The 17234-nt window shown below is 37.6% G+C and overlaps 1 protein-coding gene and 1 pseudogene across 1 annotated transcript in view; one reads left to right on the top strand and one right to left on the bottom strand.

Moving 5' to 3' along the window:
* ME1 (malic enzyme 1) overlaps nt 1-17234 on the bottom strand; it is a 176501-nt gene that overhangs the window by 37674 nt on the left and 121593 nt on the right. Inside the window, exon 7 of the mRNA XM_045804466.2 lies at nt 8905-9014. Within this exon, the coding sequence (XP_045660422.1) occupies nt 8905-9014 (110 nt within the window). The remainder of the gene's footprint in view (nt 1-8904; nt 9015-17234) is intronic.
* Nucleotides 4090-5121, top strand: LOC123796988 (solute carrier family 9 member D1 pseudogene; annotated as a pseudogene).

Below are 17234 nucleotides of genomic sequence, written 5' to 3'. Positions count from 1 at the left end.
ATTGGATGTCAGAGCCTTCTATTTAAACATATATTCCATAACATCTCATGAGGACATGATGAAACATCTAAACTTCTCTTCATAGAATTAATTAATGAAAATAAAACAGATACTTTTAGCACTACCAAGAAGTTAATTTGAGCATGATTCTTGCACATGTCCTAGTCCTACTTCCTGGTACTACTTTGATTTAAATTTCACTGCAGTCAAGGGAATAAATGTGGGAAGATAATATTTCATAAAAATGTGAATTTCCACAATAAATTGTTCCAAAATAACTTCTGTTTCAAGACTGAAAACTAAACTTTTAGTAAAGCAGACAAAGACAGACTGAAATTTATCTTTGTACTATGACTTTTGGAGTACTTAAAATTTAACACTGATCAAAGAATGACCTCTACTAATGCAGTGATTTGTTAAATCTGATTAGAATTACTATATATCACTAGCAAGGGAGACTGATACGCAATCAAATAATGATAATCTTCACGTGCTACTAAGTAGATCAGACGGAACTAGAAGTAAGGGGAGCAGGAGTAACTTTGTTGAAGCAGGGGCCCCAGCATCAGGAGTACATGCGACCAGAGCACGGTATCAAAGGATTAACGCAAGAGGTCCAGCACCTCGGAGAGGGCAAGCATGTGCAAAGACATGGAGGCAGGGAGGACTGGTCAAAATGAGGGACTGAACACATAATTTAGTTTTCCCTCCCCCCAGTAAACTCTACTAAAACAACAGAAAGAAGATTTTAAAAAGAAAGAAAAAAAGATCAAGGAACCAGGAGAGGATAGTAACAAAATTTTAGAAGCTAGAAGGCAGATGGGCAAATGGCAACAGGCAGCAGATGTAAAAAAGCTGAATTCTTGGCCAGCCGTGGGGAATGCTAAGAAGCAACTGGATTGAGAAAGCAGTACCTCTGAAAGGTGGGAATGAAGAAGTGGCAAAAAAACAGGAGACTGCTCAAAAATCTGTTGAGAAGTAGTTATAACCTAGATCCATTTCGTCACCTCCAGCAGACGGCTGACCCTCCACACTCGGAGGCTGACACCAGACACAACTGTAAGGCATCAGGGATAATTGGGAGCAAGGATGCCATACTTGAAAACAAGATTAAATGCAAGTTTACATACTCAGCATGGAGACCCCCAGTCTTCCCCCACTTGGCTCAAAGAATACTCGCAAAAAGCTCATCCTAGCAGAAAGCTACTATCAGGGGAGCCTGGGTGGCTCAGTCGGTTGGTTAAGTGGTTGCCTTCAGCTCAGGTCATTATTCCAGAGTTCTGGGATTGAACCCCTCATTGGACTCCCTGCTCAGGGGGGAGTCTGTTTCTCTCTCTGCCCCTCAACCTGCTCGTGCTCACTCTTGCTCTCTCTCTCAAATAAATAAAACCTTAAAAAAAAAAAAAGAGAGCTAATATCAAGAGAGAGACTGAAAAAAATCTTTTCTGTGGAATCTGGGCAGTATAAGAGAAAAGAACACGACAAAAGAAAAACCAGAAACTGATAAGGAAGATTTCCTTAAGGAAATGGCTCAGTCAAGTATCTTAGAGTAAAGATCCAGAATACAAGCTCCATATGTATACCAAGCCTCCCAAAATGTAAAAGAAGAGAGAACACAGAATACATATGAAACTGTAGGTATTAAAGTGTTGCTGATGCTGCAAGAGTTGGGACAAGATCATACAGGGCCTTCTACTTTATATTACTAGTAATTATATATACAGTTTTATAGACATACAAATACATACATATAAATATATAACATACACATATATACGTAAATAAAACTAAAATTATAAACTACATAATTATATAATTATAATTTATTACAGGTAACAGATGGCTGCTGAAAGATTTTAAATTCAGAGAGCAGTGGGGGGAGCAGATTAGAGAGTCGGAGGCTGGTGGTATGTAGATAAGTCAGGAGGTCATTGCAATTCCTGAGGAGAGAGGATATTGCAACAACCCAAGAGAGAAGGAAGTTGAGAGGGAAGAAATATTTAAGAGATAAAAATCAACAGGTCTTAGTGATTAAATGCACAGACTGGGTGAGGAAAAAGTCAAGAATTATCATATGTTTTCTTGTTTGGATGATCAGGAAAAAGTTTGCAAGGAAAATAGGAGTTCCATTTTGAACTTACGAGCTTGTGCTTCTGGTCTGTGTGCTGCGCAGGGGGCAATGTCGGGAAGGTAGTCAGATATACAGATCTGGACTCAGCCTGGAAATCTAGGTCAAAGATCAAGATCTGGAATTTGAAAACCTGTAGTTGTATTTAGGTCATGTGGATTGATAACACTATTCAGTGAGTGGCTAAAGGAGAGAACCCAAATGAAGATGAACATTCAGGAATAAGGGCAGAAGAATGTGATATAGGGGAAGATGGCTAAGTAAAAAAACGGACAAAGAGGAGGGGGAAGCAAGAAAGTATATGGTACCATGGAACCCAAGGGAAGAGGTAGTGACAAACGGAAGAAAGGTCAATCAAGAGAGAAAATGACAAATAACTACTGGATCCGGTGATTCCTTTGTGGTGATCTTTCAGAGACCTACTTTAGTTATACATGCTAGAGCCGAAGCTGAAGGGCAGTGTGCTGAGGTATAAATAAAAGAGAAAGAACAAAGACAGCAGGTGTACAGTAGTCCTTGGAAGAGCACTGATAAGAAAAGAAAGAATGAGATGGAGATGGAGATGGGAGTGGGAGGGAAACAAGGCCAAGAAAAATATTTTATTTTTATGTTTTTACAGAAAGAATGACAAGGGCTGTTGGAGGAAAGAATGAAGGGTCAAGGCAATCACCTTCAGAATTAAAGCAATTTAAGCATGATATAGGCTAACGGGAAGAAGGCAGTAGAGAGAAAGAGGCGGAAGACGCAGGAAAAGAAGCTATCCACTATCTCTAATGAACTTTTTCCTAACTGATCTGGTTTCACTATTAGGAAAGAAAAGTAATGTTTGAAAAATTCTGCTCAATTAAATTCTTTAATAAAAAGCTTATTTGACAAAATAGTCCTGCATTCTAATTCGTGTGCCTCTTTTTTTGGATAAATATTTGACAAAAAAAAAATTCTAATATAACAAAGTAGTCTAAATAGTTTTTTGTCTTCTAGTGTAAAGACATCTTAGCAGAAATGCAGGGGAATGTGATTATGTGTTTACATATGAAATAAAGTGCTTTGGAACATTAATGTTAAATCAACTGAGTATTAACTTGGAATCTACAAAGAAGAGGAAGGAGTGTCATCAGAATACTATTTTCTTTTTTTTCTCTGTATAACTTATCTTATATGACACAGTTAGATCTAATATTCCTCCCCATAACTGTTATCAATTAAGTGGTGACATGAAGAATGTCTCCTCTAAGAGATGACAGCATAAACTAATTACAACATAATTACAACATAAACTAATAACAGTACTACTTTGAAAAGAACACTAGTGGAAACAATAGGTCTTTGGTATTAAGTAATTAAAGATAAGGCATTTTTGTGTTATGGCTCAACAACTCAGTAAAAAGTGCTATCTTTTTACACTTGAAAAATTTATTCATAAGTACATGCCCATTGTAATAAATCCATTAAACAGTTAAAATCCAGATGAACAAAGACTAAAAAGATCACTTATAATCCTAGTGCCTCAGTTGAATCATTTTCAACATTCTGATGAATATTCTTACATCTGTTCTCTGATATATGCAAACTAAAGAAAATTTTAATTTGTAAAAAAATCTCATGCCATGACTACTATTTTAACATACTGTCACTTAAAAATATCTTATGACTACCATACCATGTCAATAACATATTTTAAAGTATTTTGTATAGTTATAATATTCCATAATATAAGTCATAATTTATTTAACTTCTGTTTTTGGATAATTAGAGGGGTTCTCATTTTTTGCTATTAAAAATAACATTACAATAGAGACTGCATTCCAGAGAGGGCAATGGGTGGCCAGGGCCCTCCTTGAACCCAGCCCAACCCCCTTCCCCTGGCTGGGGGAGGGGGGGCAGCCCTGTCACCTGTCACCTGGAAAGGGATATAGGAAGGTTTGCCCCTGTCTGGCTCTCTGGGCTTCTTTGATAAGAGAATGGGTTCTTTACCAACTGAAAAGGGCAGAGAAGTGAAAAAAGATGCAGGCTTATGGGATGAAGAGACAATGTTTCAGGCGCACGCATTTGAAATTTTCCAAAAAGAGCTGAATAAAAATGAAAATTCACAGTCTTCCAGGCTACCTATGGCCTCCAGAGAACACTGCAGGGAGATTACGAAGATGTGAACAAGAAGGAGAGCAGCACGCGGCGCCCGGAGGCCTTGCGCGAGGCTGCAAAGGAAAAGACAGAATGTGTGGGACTTCTGGCAGCAGGAAAACACCGAGGTGAAGCCCTCGAAAATACACAACATCAAAAGAAAGGTTCATCCATGTTTGATGATATTCTTGAAGATGGGAGAAAGGCAGCATATTGCGCTGAGGAAGACATGGAAGAACACACTTCTGATGACATTACACTTGTCAAAGAAGGGGTCAATCTGAGGCAGTTCTGAGGGTGGAGGAAGAGGACAACTCCAAGCAAAATTTCACAAAATGAGAAATGGAGTGTGATGTGGGTCTTAGCATGCTGACTGACTCCCAGGACAACCAGTATATTCTGACCAAGCCCAGAGATGCAGAACCCCCCCTGCATCGCACTTCGTACAGACCACTGTTACCACAGGAATGCCGCCTCTACTTGCAGCTGGCTGCGCACAATCATTGCACTATTTGTGGCACACGTGGGAACTCCAGGCCTAAACAGGATTAAGTTTATTGTACAAGTGGAGACATTAGGAGAATTTGGGGTTCTTTCCTCTTTTTCTTATTGGCTTAGAATTTTCTAAGCTAAGAAAGGCAGGGAAGACAGCCCTACCAGGACTGTGTCATAGGACACTACTAGTGACTGTATTTGGCTTATGCTGGGGACACCTCTTACACATCAGACACACTCAGAGCATCTTTATTTCTACTTGCTTGTCCTTATTGAGCACACCCTTCACATCCGGATTTAATTCTGGCAATGAGTCTGGAAAGTTACTTTTAACGCTTAAAGCCTATGTTTCCTGCAATGAGACACATACCTTCTAAATGTCTTTTAATGTGTCTCCAAATGTGTTTTAAAATAAAACACTCATGTCGATTTTATTAGGTATATCATGGTTTTTAAATATTTGTTTTGAATCACAAGAATATGCACACTTTAAAAAAGATCATTTATGGGGCATCTGGGTGGCACAGCGGTTAAGCGTCTGCCTTTGGTTCAGGGCGTGATCCCGGCGTTATGGGATCGAGCCCCACATCAGGCTCCTCCTCTATGAGCTTGCTTCTTCCTCTCCCACTTCCCCTGCTTGTGTTCCCTCTCTCACTGGCTGTCTCTATCTCTGTTGAATAAATAAATAAAATCTTTAAAAAAAATTAAAAAAAATAAAAAAGATCATTTATGATCAGAGTATAATTAATTTAAAAAATAACATTCAAGAATGTTAACAATAAATAAATAATGTTAACAATAATGTTAATAACAATAAATATCCTTATCTAAACAGACATTTCTCCAAAGAAGATATATAAATGGCCGACAGGTACATGAAAAGGTGCTCAATATCACTCATCATCAGGGAAATGCAAATCAAAACCGTAAGAGACAACACCTTGTGTCTGTTAGAATGGCTATCACCAGAGACAAGAAGTAACAAGTGTTGCTTGGATGTGGAGAAAAGGGAACCCTGGTGTACTGCTAGTGGAAAAGTAAACTGCTGCAGCCACTACGAAAAAAAGTATGGAGATTCTTCAAAAAATTAAAAACAAAACTACTATATGATCCAGCAATTTCTCTTCTGGGTATTAACCTAAAGGAAATGAAATCAGTCTCTTGAAAATATATCTGCACCCTCATGTTCTCTGCAGTATTATTACAATTGCCAAGACATGGAAACAATGTAAATGTCCATGCATGAATGAATGAACAAAGAAAATGTGATACATACACAGACAGGCACACACACAACGGAATATTATGCAGCAGAAGAAGGAAATCCTAATATCTGTGACAACAGGAATGGATCTTGAGGGCTTTACGCTAAGTGAAATAAGTCAGGTGGAGAAAGACAATTACTGTATGAGCTCACTTATATGTGGAATCTGAAAGAAAACCAAAGCCAAAAAAACACAAACTCACAGATATAGAGAACAGACCGGGGGGCACGGCGGGCAAAAGGCATGAAGGCTGTCAAACGGTACAAACCTTTAAGTAAGTCCTGCAGATGTCATGTACAGCATGGCGACTATCGTTAACGACACTGTATTGTACATTTGCTTTACACACCTTTATTGGCTCAGGATAAATTTCTAAAAAGAGACTTGTTGGATCCAAGAGCTGTAGGCTTTTAAGGTTTCTGACGCACACTGCCTCCCCCAAGAGTTGCACCAGTTGATACTTCCACAGATATATAAGGGTGCATATCTTCTTACAGCATCGTTAACACTGGGATTATAAGAAAAATCTTTGCCAGCTTGACAGAGAAAATCCGTTTCTCATTTGCTGTTTTATATGCTTTTTAGAACTTAGTGGTATTAAACTTTAAAGCATGTTTTCTGGCCAATGGTCTCCCTTCTTTTGTGGAAAGACTGTTCTACCATTTCTGATTTTGATCTTTTCAATTATCAAAGCATTTAGTGTAAGAATAGGCTATACCTTATTTAAAAAAAAATCCTTAAATCAAACTAGTTTATTATGGCTAAAACTTCTATATAAAATATTTACAATGTCATGGTAGAGAACAGCCACCATTCCAGAAAGGCCATTATGAGAACAACTCTTTTTATAATTGATTTTAAACAACCAGAGGATAAGGCCTTATTATTTTTATCTGAATTTGCTGAATTCTGATGGTCTCCAGATTATATTATTTAATGTCCAATTCCTTAATAGATTTAGCCAGCACATTTTTCCAGTTAAAAATAATTTAGTTAGAATGCATTAACGTCCAAATCTTTACCCAAGACCAAAATCTCTATCATTTAAAATTATTTTAGATCACTAATACAGAATTTCAAGTATTTTTAAAATCAAATACTTTTCATAAACTATCTTTAAATAACGCATCTGTTAAAAAAAAGAAAAGAAAAACGTCCCCCAAGGGTTCAGTGTGAAACATTTATTTACATGGTGAGGCTGTAATAGCTACATAATTATTTTCCTTGGCAATGGAATGCAATTTCTATGCCCACGACGGGGAAAGTATTACATTGTGGGCAAAATGGTAAAAACATAAGGTTAAAAAGGTAAAACAGAAACATATGGGGGAAAAGTGTCACTAGGGACACTATTTTGATATGGAGAAATGCACAAAATGGTTTGGTTGTTTCTAATCAGAACCCCACTAACTTGCCAAAAGTTTTCTCTAGTCAGAGATTGGGCCCATTTTTCTCAAATCTGTCTTTTTGTTGGCTAAGGCAGTAATACTCTTAAATTCCTATGTGTATGTAGGTAAATATGCAGATTATATTTTAGGACAGATCAGCTGGGGTGGAAAATTAATTACTTAATGCCTCCACTGTGGTGACCTGCTGGGCGGAGGGGGGATATTCTGCCCTGGATCCTCCAGGACAACTCCCCATGTAGTAATCTTGGCCTTGGCTTAGCATCTGCCTCAGATTTCCTGTGCTCTCGACTTTAATTCTGATGCAGCCCAGGCCTTGACCTCTAAATTCTTAGTCCTAGTTGATGGGAGCTCTGACCCTAATTCCAAAATGCTCATTTTGTCTGATGATTTAGATTTAGCATTCTTTGTCTTAAACTGAACTCCAATGCCTATTAATCCTCCATAATGGTTCAAAAGTATGTAATATTGGTCTTTAACTTCTGTATGGACACTTCTGTGGGACCCACGAAATCAAAAGATAAGAATATTAAAGAAAGGTCAGTTTGTTCAATAGTTTATGTAGCTATTTTATTTATTTATTTTTTAAGATTTTATTTTTAAGTAATCTCAACACCCAACATAGGGCTCAAACTCACAACCCCAAGATCAAGAGTCACATGCTCTACACCAACAGACCCAACCAGGCTCCCCTAACGTATTTTAGAGACCACTGCAAAATGAACTGGTAGTGACTCAGACCCTGGTCTACCAAATCTATGTTTGCCACACCGAAGGCACGGTATCATTATACACGTATCTTCAAGTTAAGGCTATAGCTCTGTAAAATTAGACTCTTTACCTCCCTCCTGAAATCCTCCAAATATTCACTTAAATACTCAAAAAGAAATTTAATGAAACAGGAAGAAAACAAAGTTGAAATAATGTAAAGCATCTTTGTCATGAAAACGGCACTGAAGTAACAATGTGATTAACATCACAAAGGATCTCGGGAAAAGAAAGATTCGACCCAGTACTTTAGTGTGCCCCAAAAGGTAGAGAGACTCATTATTTTTAAACACATTATATTTATCTAGCTATGTCACACCACAGATTTTAAGCATAGTGAATTTTATAAAAACTGTATTTGTAAAGTACATTTTAGTTCATAGGGTATTTTCACAAATGAATATTTGTCCTCAATACAAACTATGAATAGAGAAACATTATCATCCTCATCTTACACTAAAGTTTTTCTTTGACTATCCCATTTCCAATAGCATTCACCTTAGTTCACTTTGGCTGTCTTCCTCCAAAGTTCCACGCTGGTGCTTACCATCACTCAGATCTAATCCTTCGTGGAAATCCTAGTAGAATACCTCACTAATGGTCTACCATCTCTCACCTTTCCAGTCTATTCAGTTGTTCCCATCATACCTATTCTTTAACTTCATGGGAGTATCTGGGCCCTCCTGTGTTGTATGTTCACTTCCTTCCCTACCCAGCTTACCTTGAATATCATCATTGAATGTGCAATACTGGTTTTGATATTTCTTCAGGAGACGAAAGGCATTTATATTGGCAAAATCTTCAAACTGAATAAGGCAATTCATCCCATACCTATGGGACAAAACATTCACGTGAGAAGAGGTTCATGAAATAACATAGAATAATAAGCCTTTAAAATTACCCTACAGAAAAGACAAAACATTTTCTTTTAAAGGTCCTATCTTGCTACTTAGTATACATACATAATACAATGTCTGTTTGGCAAATATTCACTGCATATTTATTATAGGGAAAGCATTGTGTTGGCACTGTGAAATACAAAAATGACAAAAATATGGTCCCTACCATCAAAGAATTTAAAGTTTAGTAGAGACAAAAATATTTTGAACTAATGAAAAGTAATGTAAAACTGGTATAAGGAATTATAGATATTGAGAGGACAGGTATCACTTCTGGCTGGGGTCACAGACCAGGTAATAAATGAACTGAGTTTTAAGGAATAGCTATGATTTCAAAAATAGAGATGTAGGTTTTTACAAGCTAGGTAAATACTAGAAGCAACATAATTGAGGTGAAAACTGAGAAAGAAAACATTTTTCAAGAAATAGCAAGAAGCCCTATTTGGCTATCATGTGGTGATACATGTAAGGGTACACTAAAAGAAAAGGTCAGAATTGTATACAGGAAACCCAAAAATTCTAGCCTAGGATTCTGGTTTTTATTCTACAGCAATGGCCAAACACTGTAGGGCTTTGAGCTTTGAAGTATACTAGACAGATTTTTATTTCTGATATGAACAGCTTACTTGTCTGACCCTTTATATGTACGATCACCCACCTACCTAACCTATCCAGGGCAAAAGAAATTAACATTACTGATAACCCACGATTCTAAGCATTGCCAGAGAAAGCCATAGAGCCATGAACATCCTTGCCACTAGATTTATGGTCTGCAACCTGGGCTAGACTCCCCCTGTTGCTCTATATGGGATTTCTCTTATTTGTTCTGGGTCAGCTTCCACTCCATTACACCCAATGGTTATCCCTAATGTTTCCCAAACCTTTTAAATCTTACCCTCTTCACTTGTCTCCTCCATGTGTATACAGTTTCCCTACTCTAGTATACTGTGCCATGAATCATGTACAGTGTTTGTTTGTTTTTACAAAAGGAATTTTAAATTTTATGTAGTCAGACCTTACTATCTTTTTATTTATAGTTGCTGCCCTTGATGATATGCTTATTACAGTCTTCTCCACATTTATTTAAATATTAATCAAAAATTTCTTCTAGTGATATCAACAATTTAGGAAATAATATCTATATCTAGTATTACTTTTTTACTGTTTTGATGTAGTTTTTTTAAAAAAAGATAATCAAAATTTCTGTTTTATATATTTACGAGTCAGTATATATAGTTGGTAATTAAAACCGTGAGCATGACTGAGATTCTATTAGGATGCACACACACCCACATACAGTAGCCAAGGACAGAGCTGTAGGAAATACCAAAGTTTAAGTGCTGAGGATGCTACCAAGGAGAAAGAAGAAATGATCACAAGTGTAGGAGAAGGCACAGAAAAGTATGACCTCCCAGAAGTCTAGGGAATAAAATTTCAAGAAAAAAGACAATTTACCAACTATGCCAGCACTAGTCCATCATTTCTTCTCATCGCCTGTAACCAGATACTATATTCTGTTATACAGTAGGGTTCGTTTCTGTGCTTTTCCTCTTTTATTCTACTATTGCTAGTGGCAACAAATATTTTGTCACTTCTAAGTAATATGCATGTGTCTGTATACACTTGCTTATTCTTCACAACTACTCTACAGTGCAGATAGTACTATGATTATCTTACATATGAGAAAACAGGCACAGTATGCTGAGACTGCCTCATGAATAACAGCTCAGTGGTAATGATTAGTGTACTGATCTCTTTATCCAGAAAAAAAAGTCTCTGTTTTAATTACTACAGTTTTTAAATATCTTTAATATTTAGTAATATTTATCGCTCATCTTTCGCTTTATGGATGAGCTTGGCTGTGGCAATGGTTTAAAACACAGGCTTTAGGGGCGCCTGGGTGGCACAGCGGTTAAGCGTCTGCCTTCGGCTCAAGGCGTGATCCCGGCGTTATGGGATCGAGCCCCACATCAGGCTCCTCTGCTATGAGCCTGCTTCTTCCTCTCCCATTCCCCCTGCTTGTGTTCCCTCTCTCGCTGGCTGTCTCTATCTCTGTCAAATAAATAAATAAATAAAATCTTAAAAAAAAAAAAAAAAAACAAAGAACACAGGCTTTAGAGTCGGAACTCCTGGGATGTCATCCTGTCCTTCTCACTTATTCTGTATTCTTGACTGTCCTGTGCTTCTATATCTCCGCTAGCATAAATGAGAATAATACTGGCATAAGTTTGTTATCAGAATTAAGTGATAAATGTAAGCTCTCAGCGTGCGAAGACTGACACATGAGTGCCCTATAATCATGAAATATGTTTTACTTAAGAGCAACAACAGAAGCCATAGACAGTGGGCTTCAATGGCCTAACAGAAAATAATTGTCATCCTAGAACAGTATGTCTACCAAAGCTATTCTTTCAAGAGTAAGGTTGTGACTCAACTATACCTCAATAAAAAAAAAAGAAATGAAAATAAAGAATGCTTTTTTAAAAGCAGGGTTGAAACAAAGACATCTTCAGATAAACAAAAACCAAAAGACTTCAACTAAAGGAACTTTCGAAGGGTGTATTTCAGGAAGAAAGAAAATAATCCCGCAAAAAGTCTGTGATAAAATAAAACAGTAAAATATACTAACAAGGAATTTTTATCCATATAAAATAGTAAAGAGGAACATGCCTGACAGAGTGAGGACGCTGGGAAAATTTTTCCCCAAACAACAACAGTAAAGCAGAACAAATCTTTCAAAACAACTATTTCACAGCTCTGGAAACCAACTCAAGGCAAAAGGAGCAAAAATTTAAAAGTAAAATGTGGGAGTGGGGTCAAATCTTGAAAGGAACATAAAATTTTTATGCTCCTTATATATATGATGCCATCCTAGTAAACTCTTTAGCTAGCTTCATTCAAAATCACTAAAATGTTTTTAAGAACGGGTAAAAGCATTTCCCTGGTTAGAAATGACTACTTTTCTTTTACAAACTTAGCAAAGAAGCAAACTTTGTGGTAGCAACTGATTACCCCAACCACGAATATCAGTCGATAATCATCTGGTGCTTGTAATGGCTCCTCCCCTCCTTCTCTGGTTTCCACACGGGCTTTTAGACAGTGTCTTCATACAGTTTGCTCCTGACAGGTCATGTACTGATGGTCTAGCAGCACTAGACAATCTGTCATATGTTCAGAGGCAGCAGAACCTTGTGGTTTCAGTATGTGAAGACAAATCAGAGCCTTCTCAGTTCTATTCCCGGATCTACTACTTACTTGGGTCCTGCGGTTTTGGACTTGTTACAATTTCTCTGTGGTTAAAATGAAATCCCCACAATACGGTTTGCCTTCAGTGTTTAGGACACAATGTGGTCAGGCTACAAGTTTATAATATTTTCTAAGTAAAATCTAGGAATAGCCAGGCAGAGGTAGTAAAAGGCTACACAAGATACTTTCTCATTTACAAAAGTTCATTTTAGAATTATTTCCTGGAGAATACCGTGTATCTGTTTTAATTTCATGACTTTTCTCTGCCTGGTAGTTAACTCTGATTCGATTCTTAAAGATCTAGAGAGAGGCGTCCTGGATTCATTCTGTGACACAGTATCCTGCATCATATAATAAGAGAAAACCATGTAGGAGATATTTTGTTCCATGTTGAACCAACCTTGTCACTACGAAATTATAAGTAGTGGAACACAAGGAAGTTAGCCAATTCAATTCTACCTAACTATGAAAAGAACCTACTATTTTATGATCAAAAGATCACATAAAATAGTGGGTGTAAATGGTTTTAAAAGTTAACAGAAATACCACCCATAAAATTAACCTGTGAAAACTGCAAATGTTCTCCTGTGGCATTGTTATATCACAGAAAACCTCATTACAGCGACTAATCACCACATCCAGCGCCTAGTGAGTTCCAGGCACTGTGCTCCACTCTTTATTTGGATTATGTCATCTAAATTCTCTCATCAACCCAAAGAGGAAGGTAGTTATTACCCATTTTACAGATGAAGAAACTGAAGCTCAGGGAGATTAAGGGCCACAGCTCAGTGCGTTATTGCTAATAAGTGGTAGGGTCTGGACTGAACCGCACGGCCCATGGTTTTAACTACTTTGTATACCGGCTCCCACAGAGCACCAATGGCATAACAAGCCAATGGCGTGAACAGTATATTTACAAATAAAGGACTGCGTTGATAAAATAAAGGAGTTATAACTTTATAAAACTAGCAAGACAGCATTTGTATGTATTCAATATACTAGGTATTGTCATTATAGAAAGTATATAAAACAGATATTGGGGAAAACGATTAGTCTTGCTTTGATTATAAACTACTAAGAATTCACTGTAACCAGGTAAACCAAGCACATTTTGATTTTCCCCCAAGAGATACAGTAAAATGTCATTCTTTTAGGGTTTATTGCATACGTGGCACTACGCAGTATTTAAGATTCAGAGCACTTTAGTTCTGATGGGTACCTCAAAGATAATTTATTACAAATTACTCATTTTTAATAATGTAACTGAGGTCTGAGGGTGCTCAAAGAATTAAGCAGGAATAGGACACATGGATCTGGTGCTTAAAATGCTCACAGTCTCACTGGGAAGACAAAGGATACAAGCAAAAATTTAAAGGTTCAGGTTAAAAGGAAAATCAGGAGTACATAAGAGACCACTGGAGGATTTAGGGAAGACAACATGAATTAGAGGAGGCTTCAGCTGGGCCCTTGGCTAGGATTCAAGTGAGGAAAAGAGTGCGGTGGGGAATAAAATCACAGAGACCTCAAAGTTTGTGCTGGAGGACGCAGACGATGCTAGTCATCGAGTTTCACATTATGAATATTCTAGAATTTAGGATAAGTAATTGGAAGTTCACTGAGGTTCCCTTTGGCCAAGAACCATCCAAGTGTAATTCTTCCTTGTAGGTAAGGACTAAGAACAGAAAATTGTTCACTCCCTCGTTAGTTCATTGTAATACGGCTTCACTTCCTACTACCTCACTTCCGTATCATCGTGTAACATTTAGATACTCCTCTCATTTCTCTTATCACCCCTTCTATTATATTTTGCCGACACTTCTTAATTATTCTCCGTGAGAGTGGAGATTATAAAGATCCAGCAGCATCACCTATTCTTTCATTCTTTTCGCTCTATGATCTTCCCCTTATCAAATTCACTGATTCTTAGGGAATCATCAGTCATCTTTAGACAAATGACTTCTCAATCTCTATCTATGTTGCTGATCTTTCAAAGAAGCTCCAATTCTCTATTGTCAAAATGACAGTAAAAAAGACTTGGAGAAATGTTATATTATGGATCTTTTTTCTTTAAATGAGAAATAAATGTTTAAGATAATGTTTTTATATATTGTCAGCCATTCTAACTCTGTAATGGATTTCCGTCAAATTTTCTATAGTATTAAAAAAATTACAACTCTTTTATATCAAGGACAACCAAGAATCACAAGCAAAACAGAGTCATTTTGTTTAGGCGTCAACTGCTTCTCAAAAAAAAAAAAAAAAAAAAGAAGCAGTTTGTGAGATTGTGAGTTCCTTAAAATTCAACAAATTCCAAAGCTGCATTTATAACTAAAATTTCCACCTCAAATATTTTACTGAAAAGCATTTTAAAAGTTACTTTTTTTTGCCTTCAAAAGCAGTGCATTCTTTTCCTTTATGATTTTAATTTAATATGTAAATATAAAGCTCCTAAAAATTCTAAACTTTTTCCACACAAAACTTACTATCCAAACTTTCCCTATTGCTATCACTGGCACTGCCAATGTCAAAGCACTACAAGCATTTTCTATTTTGTCTTTCACCTCACATCCCAGTGGTCCAGTTCTATTATGCCTTCTTCTTTCTTTCATATTAATTGTTATGCTTTCTGTTCCAAGTGCCTCAATTCAAGTTCAGGCTCTTTGAACTACATGACTGCAACAATACCACAATCTCCTGATTAGTCTCCTTGCTTTTATTTTCTTTCCCACTGCAAACAAGCTAAAAAAAAAAAAATTCTGTCATGGTATTTTAAATAGGTACTATGTGATGAGATCTTGTGTACCGTTATCTCTGCTATTCTCAAAAAGAAACCTTATCCTTCCTTCCCTTATTTATTCATTTATCAAATAACATACCGAGTGCCAACTAGGGGTCAGGAATTACTCTAAGTGCTGTTGACACATTCCTGCCCTCACAGAGTTTATAATCTTATGGAGGATATGGTAAATAGGAGATTACAATGCAGTGTGATAAGAGCTCTAATAGAGGAAATCTGAGGCACCAAAACACAGAGCAGGGACATCTATCTAGAATTAAGGGGATTAGGAGAGGCTTTCTAGAGGAAGCTAGAGCCTGAAGGATTAGTAGGAACTTGCCAAATTAAGAGGAAGGGGAAGAATTTGCGAGGCAGAGAGAACATATTCAAAGGCCCAGAGTTAAATAAATCAATGTCATATTCCAGGCACTGAAGTAAACTACGTCTGATTGAATCACAGTGTTTATAGGGAAAGAGACAAGAATCAAGGCTAGAGAGGTAAACAGGGCCAGATTATGCAGGGCCTCTAACCAGTATTAGGAGTTTATACTTGACCCTAAGAGTGGGACATTTAACTGGAGCGTGACACTGTAATTTCCACTCTAGACTCACAGTGTGTGATCAGGGTGAAGAATGGCTATCAGAGCGGCAGGATTAAGAGGAAGCTTACTTAGGAGGTTGCTGCAAAAACCCAGCACTGCACTTGGAAATGGGGGCAGGGACAAGCAGATGGATTTGAGAAATACTTATGACACGGAATTAACAATATCAAGTGAAGAGAAGCAGATGATGAGAAAAAAGAAATCAAGAATGAATTCCAAGTTCATAGCTTGGGCAACTTGGTAAAGGATGGATTACATTAAAAAAAAAAAAAGGAAACCTCAGGAGAAGCAGCAGGTTTGATACGAAGATTGTGAGTTCTGCTTTGGAAAAGCCGTGTTTGAGCAATCACAGAGGTATGTAAGCAAAGTCAGCTGTCAGGAGATATGAAGATGCATGACTTCAGTATTTTAGAGTTTGAACAGCTGCAGCGGAAGATAAGGCCCAGGATAACAGCCATGAGTGTGCTTCTCAAGTGATGTGGCACTAGAGGCCATTAGAAACGAAGACCTTAAGAACAAGAAAGGCCAAGATACAAGGAAGGTCACTGACATGAAAGTTAAAGGGGGCTGAGAACCAGACTTTGAAAATGGGCAAGAACTGGGGGAGAGTAGTTAGGAAACTGGGAGAAGACAAAGAGATGATAACCTACTTGACATAAACCTCGAAGAAGCATGTGGGGGAGGGAGATTACGTAAGGATGGAGGGCTGATAGTCTGAAAGGGACAGAGGAGAGAGGACACTGATCTCATCTCCCAACCCTAAAAATGTGGTGTGGACCAATAAGCATTACCGTTTGAAAGCACTATGTGAAAAGTGGAAGTCTTAAATGGGAGCCATGTGCCATGAAGCAAGAAGGGGAGAAGGAACATCCAGTGAGGAAGTGAGGATACAAGGGAGCCTTTTATTAGCAGGACAGTGGAAAGGTTAGAGGGAGGGGAGTGTTGGGAGTTTGGTTTAATGGACATGAAACGCAAAGCTTGAAGTATGGAAAAGCATGAAGGAGTATATGGAACTAGACAAATGACATGATATTTTTACATTGTAACAATTTATATTTTAACAGGAAACCAATTATAACAATGACATGAAGCAAGATTTTCTAAGAATTATGTCTAGAGGCCACTTGATGCGCTGCAAAGGTGGAGTGTGGAGAGCTGGGGCTATAGGAAGGGGCAGGTTGCATCCTGGTCTCTCCAGTTTGAGGGCAGCACCCATTTAGGCTGAAATCCTCAGGGCAGTTTCGTCTCTAAAGGACCCAACTGTGCTTCTGCATATCACTGTATTGTGACCTTCCACTTCTAGCCTGCATCATTTCCCTTGGCCAGAATGCTTCACAGAAACTTAGAAAATGTTTTTATAAACTCCATGTGCAGATTTACCATAGAGAATTAAAGGTCTCCTCAAATGCAGGTTTCAGTAAATACCTTATCCCCAACCTCAATCATGTCATTTCCTTCTGTAGTTTGGAACCACTGAATCTGTCTATGTCTCCTTCTCAATTTAGTCTAAATCAAACTGTTTATTTCT

Source organism: Ursus americanus, chromosome 29, assembly GCF_024610735.1.
Source record: "Ursus americanus isolate L20-20 chromosome 29, mUrsAme1.1.p, whole genome shotgun sequence".
NCBI lineage: Eukaryota > Metazoa > Chordata > Mammalia > Carnivora > Ursidae > Ursus > Ursus americanus.
The sequence above is the reverse complement of the archived record's forward strand: the minus strand, read 5'-3'. Positions and strand labels throughout refer to the sequence as shown.